The following is a 14,166-nucleotide window of genomic DNA, read 5'->3' as shown; positions in this document are numbered from 1 at the left end:
TTTATTTTGTGTTTGTACATTTGGTTTGTGAATGTTTTGATTTGTAGATTCTTTTGTGTTACACCACTGGAAAGAGGCCATTTTTCTAGCTGCAGTTCACCAGTGTGTTTCTATTAGTGGTGCAACGGATCACTGTTGATCCATGATCCAAACCGATCCCTCTCCACGGTTCGGCACCACGTGATCTGAAGATTCGAAAAAGAAAAAAAAAAGTTTCACTGTATGGTGCGCAATCTGCGCATGGTCAGTCTTTCAAGCGATAGTCATGGCCAGCGCTAGCGGTTCAACTGAAGGAGCAGAGGAGCTCGAGAAACCTCCAGCATCACTTAAATCTCATGTGTGGGAGCATTTTGGCTTCCCCGTTAAATATATAAATGGGAAAAGGGTGGTGGATAAAACCACCACACTTTGTCGACAGTGTGGCACGAGGAAGCCTTATGACACTGGCAACACGTCGGGCATGGCGGCTCATTTGAAACGACATCACCCTAGTGTGACAGGAGCTAAGACGAGGGCTGTGCAACAACCGCTGATATCCGCGGCATTTAAGTAGCCCTTTGCTGCCCAATCCGACCGGGCTAAAGCTATTACAAAAGCTATTGGTGTGTTTATAGCTGCAGATCTGTGGCCATATTCCGTTGCGCAAAACAAGGGGTTTAAACATTTGATGAACGTGCTTGAGCCAGGCTATGACATCCCGTCGCGCGCCCACTTCAGTGAAAAGATCGTTCCAAGCATGTATGAGCAGGAAAAGTCTAAAGTTATGGCTGAACTTTCCCAGGCATCTTCTGTTGCGCTAACTACAGATGGTTGGACCTCCAGGGCAACGTAAAGCTACGTGACCATTACCGCTCATTACATCACAGCCGAGTGGGAGATATGAAGCCCTGTACTGCAGACACGCCCCCTCTATGAGAGTCACACAGGTACAAATCTGGCGCACTTACTGACGGAAGCCATGGCAGAGTGGAGGATAGAGAGGCCCAATACCAATATCCCAGTCACAACAGAAAATGCTAAAAACCAAATTAATGCAGTGAAAGAGGCAGGACTGGGCCCACAGATAGGGTGCTTTGCACATGCAATTAATTTAGCATCCCAAAAGGGAATTAAAGTGAGTAAGATGGACCGCCTCCTTGGGAGGATAAGGAAGGTGGTTTCCTACTTCCACCGAAGTTCAACAGCTGCTCATGTGCTTAAGACCAAGCAAGATATGCTACAGCTGCCTACTCATAAGCTCATACATGATGTCCCAACAAGGTGGAACTCCACTTATGATATGTTGGAGCGTTGAGCAGCAGACAGCTATATACTCTGCACTAACAGACAAAACCCTGAAGAAAAATGTCAGAGACATCGTCACCTTGTCTGATGATGATGTTAGAGTGGCAGAGGAGGTCCTCCAGCTGCTCAAACCACTCAAAGCGGTTACAACTCTGTTGAGCACTGAAACAGCACCATCTGTGTCCATGATCCTGCTTCTGAAAACAAGGATCCTACAATCCATGGCCCCAAGTGAGGAAGACAGCACCATCACAAGAGATGTTAAGACTGCCATTAGAGAGGACCTGAAGCACAGATACACTTCACCACCAGCCCTACAGGAGTACCTTCACAGAGCTACTGCACTTGATCCAAGGTTCAAGTCCCTGTCTCACCTACACCTTGCCCTACGCCTGAAGACATACAGTGATCTCACTACTGAGACTGTGAGCAGTCTTGGCACTGCAGACTGTGAAGAGGTAAAGAAAATAAATATTTAGAAATTATATATTTTTTATTTTTAATGATAACGTTTTTCTTCAAAGTTATTGCCACATTTTAATGTCAATGAAATATTTTTAAAAAAAATAATTGTTTTAATCAATAAAGTAACTTTCCCTGTAGGGTCAAGCAGCACCAACAGGAGCAGACACATGTCCTCCTCAAAAGAAGTTGGCAATGGCGGAGCTTTTTGGCGACACCTTTGTACAGAAGGACATGGGCAGCAAGGCTTTTGCTGACACCATCAAAGAGGAGGTGGCATCCTATGAGGCAGCAAGTGGCATTCCAGTGGATGGTGATCCACTGACGTGGTGGAAAAGTAATGAATGTAAATACCCTCACCTTGCCATAATGGCAAGACACTATCTGGCTGTGCCTGCCACTTCAGTGCCTAGCGAGAGGGTGTTCTCAACAGCAGGAGACATAGTTACAGCAAAGAGGTCGACACTCTCCCCAGAAAATGTGAACATCCTCATCTTTTTTTAAAAAAAATTGAAGTTATAAGCTCACATCTGCTTTGCTTTCTTTCTTCTTTTTTGATGATGTGGACATAAGCTAGTTTTTATTTCATTCTCCAAATGTTCAAAGTAAGAAGCAATGATACCTTAAATTGCATTTTAAGTTGTTTTTGATTGTGTCCACATTAAAGGAAATAATTAAAATGCCCTATTATGCACCTTAATTTGTTTTTATATAATTGCGTGGAATGATTCTAGAGTTGAATGTTTTTTAAAGGGCAAAAAATACTTAAATAAATAAATGGACAGTTAAATTTGTCTTGTCTTTTTTTGCTGATCCGAAAATTGATCAGATCCGTGACTTAAAACCGTGATCCGATCCGAACCGTGAGTTTTTTATAGTAGGGCTAAATTTAGTATAGCGGGTTTTTTTGTTGGAATACATTAACAACTTTTGTTTCTTTTATTCAGACACAGAAGGCTTAAAATTGAGGTGACTGGGGTGCCTTGGTGGTGGGACCCTCCGTGTCCTATGCACCCTTGGTTTGAGCTGCGCCATAGTGTGAGCACTATAGTGTGAGCTCCATGTATGCATTTTTCTGGACCTGTCCTCATTTTGCATCCTATTCACCCACTGGTAAGCCACAGCTCTAAATTTTAGAATACATGTGCAACTGATTCATCGTCTCTTTCATGTGATATTTTAAATAGTTGTCAATAAATTGTTTGTTTTTATATTGAACCTTGTGCCCAGTGCCTTGTTGATAATTAACATAGTCTCAACTCAGTATTCTCTGGGTGAAATTCCCAGGGTGCCGTTGTCAGGTTTCCATTAAATTGTGAGAGCTTTAAGCTTCAAATTGCCGTGCCGCCATTTTGGTGCGTGCGTGTGACATCACTGGTTCTTTGCTCTTTTTTGTTTTCGAGCTCCACCACCCTCATGCTGCCGCAGCGAACTTCTTCGGCATTTCATTTAAAACTACGGTAGAATTGTTACTGCTATCACTGAAACTCTGAAGCTCAGGAAGCATTCGATAAACTGAAGCAACTGTTTGCCTCTCATTTGAATTTATTGTTGAGATTGACACTTTCAAAACTTGGTTTAAATCATTTAAATCATTTGTCAATGAATTCATTTAATGAATTAACTGTTCAAATGAAGTAATAATCAACATTACTAATAAATTGTGTTTATTTAAGAAAAATATTAGGCCTTTTTGAGTTTGATGGTAGATCCACATTTCGAAAAAGCTGGGAAAGGACCAAACTGGATGTAGGATGTAGAGTGGAACAAATTTCCTCCCAACTATTTGCCTGTTCTCGCAAATGCTTGATTGCGGTTCTTGTTGCCAACTGTGCACAACCATCAGCCTTATTGGGCAATTACTTTTTCACATAGTGCCACGTAGGTTTGGATAACCCTTTTCCCCTATAATAAATTAAATTATTATTTTAAAAAAAAATGCACTTTTTACTTGGGTTTTCTTTTTTTACATATTAGAACGTATTTAATGAGCTAAACATGTATGTGAAAAAAAATGTGCAAAAAACTAAGAAATAAGGATGGGGCAAATTAATTTTGAAAAAGATTTTAACAGCAGTTTTTTTTTTAGATGTGCTGCTTCAAAAGGACGGACATTTTGTCACGATGGAACAGGGAGGACTCAGGCGCAGACTGAAATCACAGAAAACTGAATTTTATTTACACCCTTCCGGTGCACTATATACAGGTGAAGGGGAAAGGGTCCAAGGTTCCCAGGGGTACAGGGAAGAATCAGGAAAGCGTCCTCTCTTGCTCAGCTCCACACGAACAGCACAATTCACTTGGAAAGGTCCTTTTCTCACACACGCCACTCTCACTGCTGCACTCATGAACAGGCTTCGGTGTCCAAACTTCCAAACCCAGCACGAAGAATCTGTACACAGAGATCACGAATTAACACGGAGAATTTTCACGAAGAGAACTCAAAATTGGCTTAGACTAAAGTAGCACTAACGAGCATTACTCAATAGTCCAGCGGCGAGGTGCTCTCAGTCACTGCCTTAAGTAGTGAGAGCAAACGAGGTGAGGAGCCACAGGTGATTGCTTGCAGGTGGTGAAGGCCAGGGAGGGCGGGAGCCCACAATGATCTCCGCCCAGGCAGCGTGTAGAGAGAGTGAGAGGAGAGAGAGAGACAAAAGCAAAACACATGTAGCCACACAGGGCCAGCCGGGCAGGCATGGGGACCATGACACATTTTTTAGTTAATAAATTTATTTAAATGGCTGACTTTCTCAGTTTGAACATCTTTTGTTTTCTGTGTACTGTGAATAATCTTTTTTGAAATATTTTTGTATACTATTTGTATATTACATTGCATCAATGCTGAGTCGAATTATTAATGTATATAATCATATAAAATGAGAAATGACAGCTTAATTGTGTCTCTCAATGTCATCTCTTACTTTCAATCTCTCAAATTGTCTCAAAGAATGTCAGTTTCCCGCTAATGCTATTATACTTTTTATAAGATTTTTTTATCTGTATAAAAAGCAGTTGCCATGTTTTCTTGCTGTGTGCCTCTAATGTCTCTTCTGCTTATCTTTGCCCCAGCTACCACAGGTCGAGAGGCAAGGTACATGCTGGACAGGCTGCAGGGCTAACACAGAGACAGATAGACAGAGCGAGGGATTCACACTCACATTCATACCACCACGCATGGGCAATTTACAATCATGTATTTGGGAGGACATGAGAAAAAGAACGACATTTACACCAGGCCTGGTGGGATGGAATTCACGACCTTCTTGCTGTGAGGCAACAGTGCTTAGACACTATGCTGCATGCTACCTGAATATACAGCTAACAAAATAAATGACGAAATTGAGTGAAATTTTGTAGGCAACATTTCCTCATCATTTATCAGTAAATTGGAAATTCGGTTTGGTTAACTTGCCACTTGCAGTTTTCTTTATCAGACTTATGATGTAAATGCATTTAATTTATGTTTTCCATCACGAAAATAAAGTGTTTTGTGTTTAATTCATATAACTGTGAATTTAAAAGAAAAAAACTCTTTTGTTCCTCAATTAGTTGTTGTGACAGTCCAAAACGATTTTACATTTTCAGATGAAGCAATTTACTGACTTTAAATCTTAGTAAAACATGTTTCATAGTGTTTTCATAATATGTTGGCTTCATTTGTGTCATGTGTAACGATCTGGAGAGTGATGATACGTTTAACAGCATTTCTAAACCAGGAGTAAAACAGGGCATAGATCAAAGGGTTTAGACAAGAGTTAAAATAAATGACAGTTATAAAGAAAACAGTTGCTGGATCGTTGAGCATGCCTTCTGCAAAAAAGGTAAAGAAATAAGATGGACAGTAGCATAAAAGAAACACAACTACAAGAACCCCCAGAGTCCTGGCTGCTTTCAGCTCAGATTTGTTTGCTTGATTTGCTGAACGCTGAAGTGTGACAGCTGTAACATGAGAGCGCATGGCGCGAGCCTGGGACACAGCCACCACAAATACTCTCGTATAAAGAACTATGATGACCATTACCGGAATTAAAAAAAATAAAACAAGGTCAATAATCCCTGCCATATCATCAATGAAAAACACACACTCTCCATAGCAGGAATTATACCTGCCTGGTTGAATCAGGATGTCCTTTGTATAAAAACTACAGTAGAAAATAGCATAAAACCAACACAGACAAACACTGCGTTTCACTCTCGCCACAGTAATTCTGTTGGGATAATGCAGAGGGTAACAAATTGCTACATAGCGGTCAACTGATATTAAAAGTATGTTCCCTATTGTAACACAGATGAAACTGAAGTTTAGATACCAATAAACAGAACACATAATGTCACCAAGTATCCAGCAAGTTGTGTTTCTAAAAATTTCTAATGGCATCAAAAGGAGACCCACAAAAAAGTCTGAGACAGCCAGAGAGAGGAGCAGGATGTTAGTGGGTGTGTGCAGCTGCCTGGAGAGAAACAGAAAATAAAATATTACACATCAGCAATGCAAAATTCAGTCTTTAGTGAAAATTCCATGAGTGAAAAAGTTCCATAAGAAATTAATGATTCAGTCTGGGAAAATAACACATTTAGACATGGTTAAAATACACCAATTATGTGAAATATTTACTTCATTAATCAGTTAGTTATTATTTTAACAGTTCTAACACTTTGCAATTTAAACTAAGAGGTTAATCTCTGCCTGAAGTGGGAGACTGAGATGATGACCAGAAGGTTTAGAGCAGCAGTGATCGGAGAGAAGCAGGACAGCACAATGTTCAGGAGCAAAGATCTGGACCAGTGAAGTGTTGGGTTCCTGCAGGAACTGTTGAGGAGCTGTGGAAAACAGAGCTCGGCTCCTTTCTGTATCTCCATCATCAGGCAGCTGCAGCTCTCTCATCAGAATTTTAGTTAACAGAGTGGATTTTATGCAAGCCACCCCCCTACCTCCACCCAGTCATTCCATTGATTTGTTATGCATACTGAAGTCATGGTTAAATTTGTTGGTTTGTTGATGACTTTTACTCTGTAAAGTATTTTTTCTATTTTGAATAATATTAAAAGGTTATGACTCAATTATTTTTTAATTAATGTGCATGTGATACCACATACAAATTGAATCAGAAAAGACTCATCTTCCCTTTGAAACCTGAATTGGGATAGCCTCCTTTGATAGTGTCACAACAAGAATAAAGACTGAAATACAAACTTGACCTCCAGGGAGATCCTGGCCTTTAGAAAAAGAACTCATATTAATGAGGTCCTGTATCAAATTCAAACTCTCCTGTCCTACTAATGTAGAACAGCTGGGCAATAGAGAGACACTGGGCAGAAACTTAATGCAAAGGTTAGCATTGTGACTGGATCCCTGCTAACCTCCATGCATACCAAAACACACTGTAAGAACATTTATTTCACAGTCTAAAAGTTGTGAGCCAGTTGGCTTGCCATACTAATGCTTATGAAATAGAGAAAATGAACAGACATGTAGAGAGTTGCTGTAGGTGCAGTTATAACTCTCACTTCACTGTCAAATGCACTGAATCAAACCATACTCCCTTAAATGTCATGCTATAAATATATGGTCAGTCATGGCACTGCATTCAATAGGGAAAACACACTCAGTTTAAATCCTTTGATGAAAAAAATGTGATTGATTGATCAATTAGATGAGCCTAAACTCATATTGCTGCCACACTGTGATTAGCCACAAGTACCAGCTGTCTTTTGAATTCACACTAATCAGTTCATAGTATGTTATCATTTAATGACTGTTGATTACAAATTAATGGTGAAGATAAGATTTTAATAGCATTTTTTTAGATGTGTTGCTTCAAATAGACTCATATTTTTTAATTAATATATTTTTTTAAATGGCTAACTTCCTCAGTTTGAACATCTGATATGTTTTCTATGTACTATTGTGAATAATCTTTTTTGAAATATGTTTGTATATTACATTGCAGTACTGTTGAGTCTGATTATGTGTTTTTTTGCTGTGTGCTGCTAATGTCTCTTCTGCTTATCTTTGTCCCAGCTGCCATAGTTGCAGAGGCAGGATATACCCTGAACAGGTCGCAGGGCTAACACAGAGACGGATAGACAGAGCGAGCGATTCACACTCACATTCATACCACCACACATGGGCAATTTAGAATCGTGTTTTTGGGAGGACATGAGAAAAGAATTACATTTAGAAAACTGTCTTTGGGAGGAAGTTTCACCAGGTCTAGTGGGATTGAATTCACGGCTTTTTTGCTGTGAGGCAATGGTGCTACATACTATGCTGCATACTACCTGGACACATAGCTAACAAAATGAATGACAAAATTGGGTGAAATTTAGTAGGCAACATTTCCACATAAAACGCTTTGTAATGTGAAGATAAAGAAGTGCTTTGATCTCATTCAATAAAATTGTGTTAACATCAGTGGCAAGGAGTTTATTTATGAATGTAAATGTGAAAATTAAAAAAAATCTATTTTTTCTCCTCAATTAATTCTTGTGACAGTCCAAAGCAATTTTACATTTCCTGATGAAGCAATTTACTGACTTTAAATCTTAGTAAAACATGTTTCATAGTTTTTTCATAATATGTTGGCTTCATTTGTTTCATGTGTGAAGATCTGTAGAGTGATGATAATTTTAACAGCATTTCTAAACCAGGAGTAAAACAGGGCATAGATCAAAGGGTTTAGACAACAGTTAAAATAAAAGACAATTATAAAGAACACAGTGGCTGGATCTTTGAGCATACCTTCTACAAAAAAGGCATAGAAATAAGATGGACAGTGGATAAGATGGAAAGTAAATAATCATTTTACTAAATTGCAACTCCAGCTGCAATTTAAAGTTATCTCTTGTGGCAAACAGATCTTTGAAATTTATATGGAGAGAAAAAATGAATTCGATTCAAGGTTTCTGGCTTAGATTCTTAACCCGTTGGTAGGCAGCTCTAAACACCACATCCAGAACACTTTGGATTTCATCGAGAAGGTGAGAGATGTCATTATATAGCCAGATGAAACAATGGCCTCGTTTGATGGTATATCTCTCTTCAATTGTGCTCCAGTCACAGAAGCAGTGGAGGTAGTTTGTAAGAACCCAGCATCAGCAACAGGACCACTCTTGGTCTTTAGAATCAGAATCAGAAATACTTTATTAATCCCGAAGGAAATTATGGGTTACAGCAGGCAGCGTGCTGGTTGGCTCATGCGCTCTAACAAAGGAACTGTTAAGGTTCAGATATTGAGGAGGAATCCAAAAATAATAACCACTGATCCGGGCTGGTGCAATTAGATGACATTTTAATGGATACACATGCGGAGTCCAACAGCCCAATCAGTGTTGAACTATCTTACAATAGTCAGAACAAAGACTTTATAGGGTTGGAGTGAAAATAGTACAGCCCCCTCTTCTGTTGCCAGGCAGATCCAGTACAGCATACATCAATCCAAAACCACAACCGTTCAGTTAACTTTGAACACAGTTTAAAAAAGAACATTGTCTTCGGCTCGAACCCAGGTGCTTCCTGTCACCATCCTGCCCAGGCTTATCTTCTGGAACATCAGGCCCACGTTCTGCACAAACTGTCACTCATGCAGGCACAACTTTGCAGTTGCAAGCAAACCATGACTAAACTCTTACCTATATAAATGAGTCTAATACTGTGTGTGTGTGGGTGTGTGTGTGCTGTCCTTGATTTCACCCTTCACTTCATAAACCTTTCCACCAGACAGAAGGCCCGGACGTACACAACTGAAACTATGTGTGTGTATGTGTGTAATAATCTTGACTGATATATAAAATGTATAAAACAAATGTTTCAATCTAATACAACTACTTAAAGCTTAATCAAAGCTTAATCAAAGATAAATGCATAAAAGATAATAGCATCATCGAAACTGCTCCCCAGAATTACTTGCACTGAGACTCTGCTTTCGGTTTCCCTTCCTGCAAAGCATGCAACTTCAAAAACATGTAACTTCCTGTCTTTACACAGAGTATATTTCCTGTCCCTGCAGTCTGCACAGAAACATTTAAGATTATAGGAGCATTGAAAAGCATTTAAAATTATAGATTCAACTCAACAGTTTAAAGTGGTTCTTACTGGAGTTGTAATAAAAGCTTAACTGGGTGCCAATATGTTTAAACATTTAAATGCACTATCCCTACTTGGAGATTATGTGATTAATGCCATGGTAATATGAACAATAGCAGGGAAATAATTTCTCTAATCCCCACACTCCCCTTCTCGACCGCTGGACCACCAGAGGTCACCATACATTATGTTGGGTCACTCCTCGGCCCATTCAGCTGCTTCCCTGTCCACCCCTGACGTCATGGGCACCACGGTCACCGCTCTAACCCTCTCTAGGCGTCGTCTGGCTCAGCCAACCAGACAACCTCAGGTCATCTAGGTGGTCTAGTAATACGACGCCAGCTCCCACTTGAGAACACTCATGCTTGAGGTTAATCACACCAAAGTATCAGTGAGCCTAAAGTTGGTCAACGGCAGGAGAGAATAAGAGTGCGAGCAGAGCTCAATCAGCACTCCTCCCTCACCCCTGAACCCAATCATACCCGGTGAGAGACCCCTTACACTTGTGAATCTCTAGTGGTCTGTCCCTTTTCTGGGTCCCTCTCTAGTGGAAATCTGGCCTCCTGCAAAGGAAACAAAACACCTTTTCCTCCTACGGCTTGCCAACTTACTCTGTTCCTCAATTGCTCTCTTTATTCAAACTTGGTTCAACCTATTATGTTTGGGAGTCTTTAATCAAAAGCATAAACCTAATTATCTTCTGACCTCCGGACTTTTGTTCCTATATAATCTTAAACATCACTCATCTCAATCTACAGCATTTTAACAGTCTTACAGCACTGCTGTCATATGTTTCCTGTTGTTCACTCTATTCAACATCCTGTACGGTCACAGCTCTGGCCTAAAATCACCTTTCACAAGAAAAATCATCATAACCACTTATTCTACACCAGGATCAAAGAAAAAACAACCACTTTAATCAACTAAGTGTAAGCACATAATCAATTACTCCTAAATAAATTTCATCATAGCTAAAAGCTGAACTCTAACTGTATTTTAGAACTCACATTTCCTGTGTTATAAAGTGTTTAATATATCATTTTATTTCATTTTTGCTGCTCTTAATGTAACGATACATTCTAATTTATACTTTATCAGACTTAAGCAAAAATATATAAGCTTTCTCCCCTTGCTTCTGTTTTAAACAAAAATTTGGTCACTTCAACAAGCATTCGTTATTCTGTAACTGCATTTTATATAATAAGACTAATTTAGAGCTGCATGTATTATCTCAATATTTTACATGTCACACAGTTTAGTTACAAGCGAAACTCCTATTCAGTTAAATGCTAAATATATTTTAAGCCTTTGGCCTGGAATCAATACTGTCATGTGTGTTAAGAACTCCATATGTCTGTAAGCGTGTGCAATCCTTCAATAACCCAGGTCATTCTCACAGTAGATTGGCTAATCATTAACGCTAACCAAAAGTTTTTGACCCTCAAGAGACGACTCTCTGAGCCACAACTCCTTTAAAGGCACAGAATGCAATGTGTATGAAATCATTTCTATGTATAACTCTTCAATGCTATTCATTTGGGTCAGTGACACTTTTAACATCCTCATAAAAAGCTCTCCTCTACCCTAGAAATAAATCTATTTAATATCTGTTTCTAACGCCTACATTATAACAACTTATTCTAAAAGTCAAAAGAAATCACATATTTTCTACTCGTAAAATCTTCACTAATCTTCCCCATTATTATTATTCCCACAGTTTCCCTTTAAGTTTGGTGTACAACTTCTTATGAACACCGCATTTTATCTTCTAAACCTAATTCAGTTCATTTTAATCCTTTCTTTAAAAATAACAATCTCTGCCCCAGTTTTACCATATCTAAATTATCAAACAACCCCAATAGTTATAAAATCATACTAAAACCCATTTCAAATTAAACAAATTAAACCTTAAATCCCTCTCTTTTTTGACACATCTCATGTGGCAAAAACTCAAAATGCTCCACCCAAGCTTAGGAAATTAAAAGGGAAAAAAGGTTAGTCATATCATTTCTCAGAACAGCTCAGCAATCCTCCTCTCCGGTATTTTGCTCCAGCCCTGAAAACCTGTGTTTAAGGAACAAAATCAATTTAATCCTTATGTCAAATCTTCTCAACTCCTTGCTCCATCGAACTCTGGATCCTTGGAACTTCCTGGAAACAAAACCTGTACTTTACATTTCATACTCAACTCCCCCTTTATGATCCCATCTGTGTCATAACACAAAATAAAACTTAAACAGAACAGTTATTAATCATGTGTTACCTCAGTTAATGGTAACTTGAGTTACATCAAACAATGTTTCCCTTTTAGCATTTAGCATTCTCCCAACAATATAATGTAATACCATAATCTAACCCCAGTAAAAAAGAAATTTTCTCAAAGCAAACATCAGCAACCCAAAGTCAACATCCCCAGATTTAAGTCTCCCACTTGTCCTGCTTATGGCAAAAGCAAAACAAACAGAAGAAACCATCCCCTTTCTCCTTCTGGCATGACAACACGTCTGTCCACATTCATGCACATATATTGTCCACATGTCCACATTTATTCATTCCCTCTTTGGTCCAGTCACTCACATTCACTCACACGCATCCACCCGAGATATTTGCTGATCTGGGGCCTTCCACGCAAATAATGAAATGCTCCACATCACCAAAACGAGCTCATTTGTTTGTTTTATTTCGTTTTCCTTTTTAGGAAAATAGTTCTCCATACGTTTGACTGGATTGAATCGCTACAATCCTTTTAAACAGAGACTCACAACCAATCAGGTCTCCACCGGTAGACTCCTCCGCCGCCAATTATGATCTGGAAAGCCCACCTGATTTTCGTACTCGGTAATTTTGTCAGCGCCGTCAGTTCACTCTCTTCCAGGCCTGCTTAGAACAAAAATGAGAAAAAAGAGAGCTGATTATTAGCTCATCAAAGTACAAAACAAAATCACCTGACAGGTTTTTTCTGAGTGCACTACTACAAATATTTCGGGCCCCTCTCAGACATATCCATATTTAATCAAACTCCCTCTCTTGAAATAGAAACAACAGCCTCAAAAATCTGAAACAATCTCAAATTTCACCCGTTCAGAGCACCCTGTACCTCATCACAAGCTGCACCGTTTTACACACAACAATGGTCCCCCTTTACAACAATGTATCTTCACCAAATTAGAAATTTCCTGTTCACATCTGCCCCTCTGAACAGACCTGCCCACCGTAATCAATTATCCTGTTACTTTACCCTTATATATTTCACCAAATGATCCTCAACACCCACCGCTCTGTTTCCTGAACTGAAGGTCTCCGACACACAGACACACAGGAAGTGTCTTCGTCACCAGTCACTCCAGCTAATTTGCATACTGATTCATCTCAACAAGTCAACTTGACAAGAGAAATACATGTTTAAACCTTAACACATTATTGAATTATTTTCATTTTCTTTCTATACTAATCACTTACTTTTATCAATCAGTGCAAAAGCACCCCTAACTCACCCTTATAAAACTCCTTTAATCACTTTTCTTCTGTTATTTCCATAGCTCACTCCCCTGTTATCTAACTTCTTTGAGTCAACTTCAAGCTCTAAGTCTATTTTATTAAACATTCACACCATTCTATCCCTCATACAATTAGCAAGCTGATCTTCATTGCGTATGCTTGTTTTCTTAGCCAGGTTTAATCAATGTCTATGCATTAATCTCCATGAGCTTGTCTTGTCTCTGTAAGGTTAATGCATTCTCTGTTTGTGTGTGTTCTTTTCGCATCTATGGCTTCGCAGTCTCTCAGACACCTTCCCAATTTTCCAGTTAAACAGTCAGTTTTCTCCTTCCCCGAATTACTAGCCCAAATTTTTGATTTCCCACCTTAAATAACAGCCCTCCTGGTCTTCAGCCAGGTGTTAGGGCTTGCTTTTCAGGTTCATGGACACATGATGCTGTGAACAATTCAACCAGAAACTTGCCTTAACTTATCCATTGATGTTAACCTCTAATTTCTTCCCGACTGCTTCATCTGGAGAATTGGTCCAGGTCTGCTTTGCTCCTAAAAATAACAAAACTAAGAGATTTTCATTATTATCACGAGCGCTTAAACGACCCACTTCTCTCTCTTTCCTGTCACAAATACCAGTTATGTCATGTTTATGTCATGAATATGAATGTAAGCGTGTTCTTCCTCGTTACATTTCATGTTAATTGAGTGTAAGCTGCTTTCTTCATTGCCTGCCATGTGATCATCTTAATTAAGTGTAAGCTGCATCTTCATTGCATCCTATATTGTGCTCTTCATTGCATTTTTTTTTTATGTATTCATATTTAATTTATGCATCTTTTCAC

General features: G+C 39.1%; 1 protein-coding gene across 1 annotated transcript; it reads left to right on the top strand.

Moving 5' to 3' along the window:
• The first annotated feature begins 233 nt into the window (after nt 1-233).
• Nucleotides 234-2,271, top strand: LOC109197407 (zinc finger BED domain-containing protein 1-like). Its single transcript, XM_019352390.2, has 2 exons — nt 234-1,742; nt 1,888-2,271. The coding sequence occupies exons 1-2, from the start codon at nt 1,191-1,193 to the stop codon at nt 2,248-2,250; spliced, it is 915 nt and encodes a 304-aa protein (XP_019207935.1). The 5' UTR covers nt 234-1,190; the 3' UTR covers nt 2,251-2,271.
• The last annotated feature ends 11,895 nt before the right edge of the window (nt 2,272-14,166 follow it).

The sequence above is a fragment of the Oreochromis niloticus genome, linkage group LG16 (assembly GCF_001858045.2).
Source record: "Oreochromis niloticus isolate F11D_XX linkage group LG16, O_niloticus_UMD_NMBU, whole genome shotgun sequence".
Taxonomy (NCBI): Eukaryota; Metazoa; Chordata; class Actinopteri; order Cichliformes; family Cichlidae; genus Oreochromis; species Oreochromis niloticus.
The sequence above is the reverse complement of the archived record's forward strand: the minus strand, read 5'-3'. Positions and strand labels throughout refer to the sequence as shown.

Coding starts and splice junctions, on each gene's coding strand:
- LOC109197407 (XM_019352390.2), top strand. CDS start 1,191: ATGTGCTTAAGACCAAGCAAGATATGCTACAGCTGCCTACTCATAAGC. Junction 1,743..1,887: donor GCACTGCAGACTGTGAAGAG/GTAAAGAAAATA, acceptor CTTTCCCTGTAG/GGTCAAGCAGCACCAACAGG.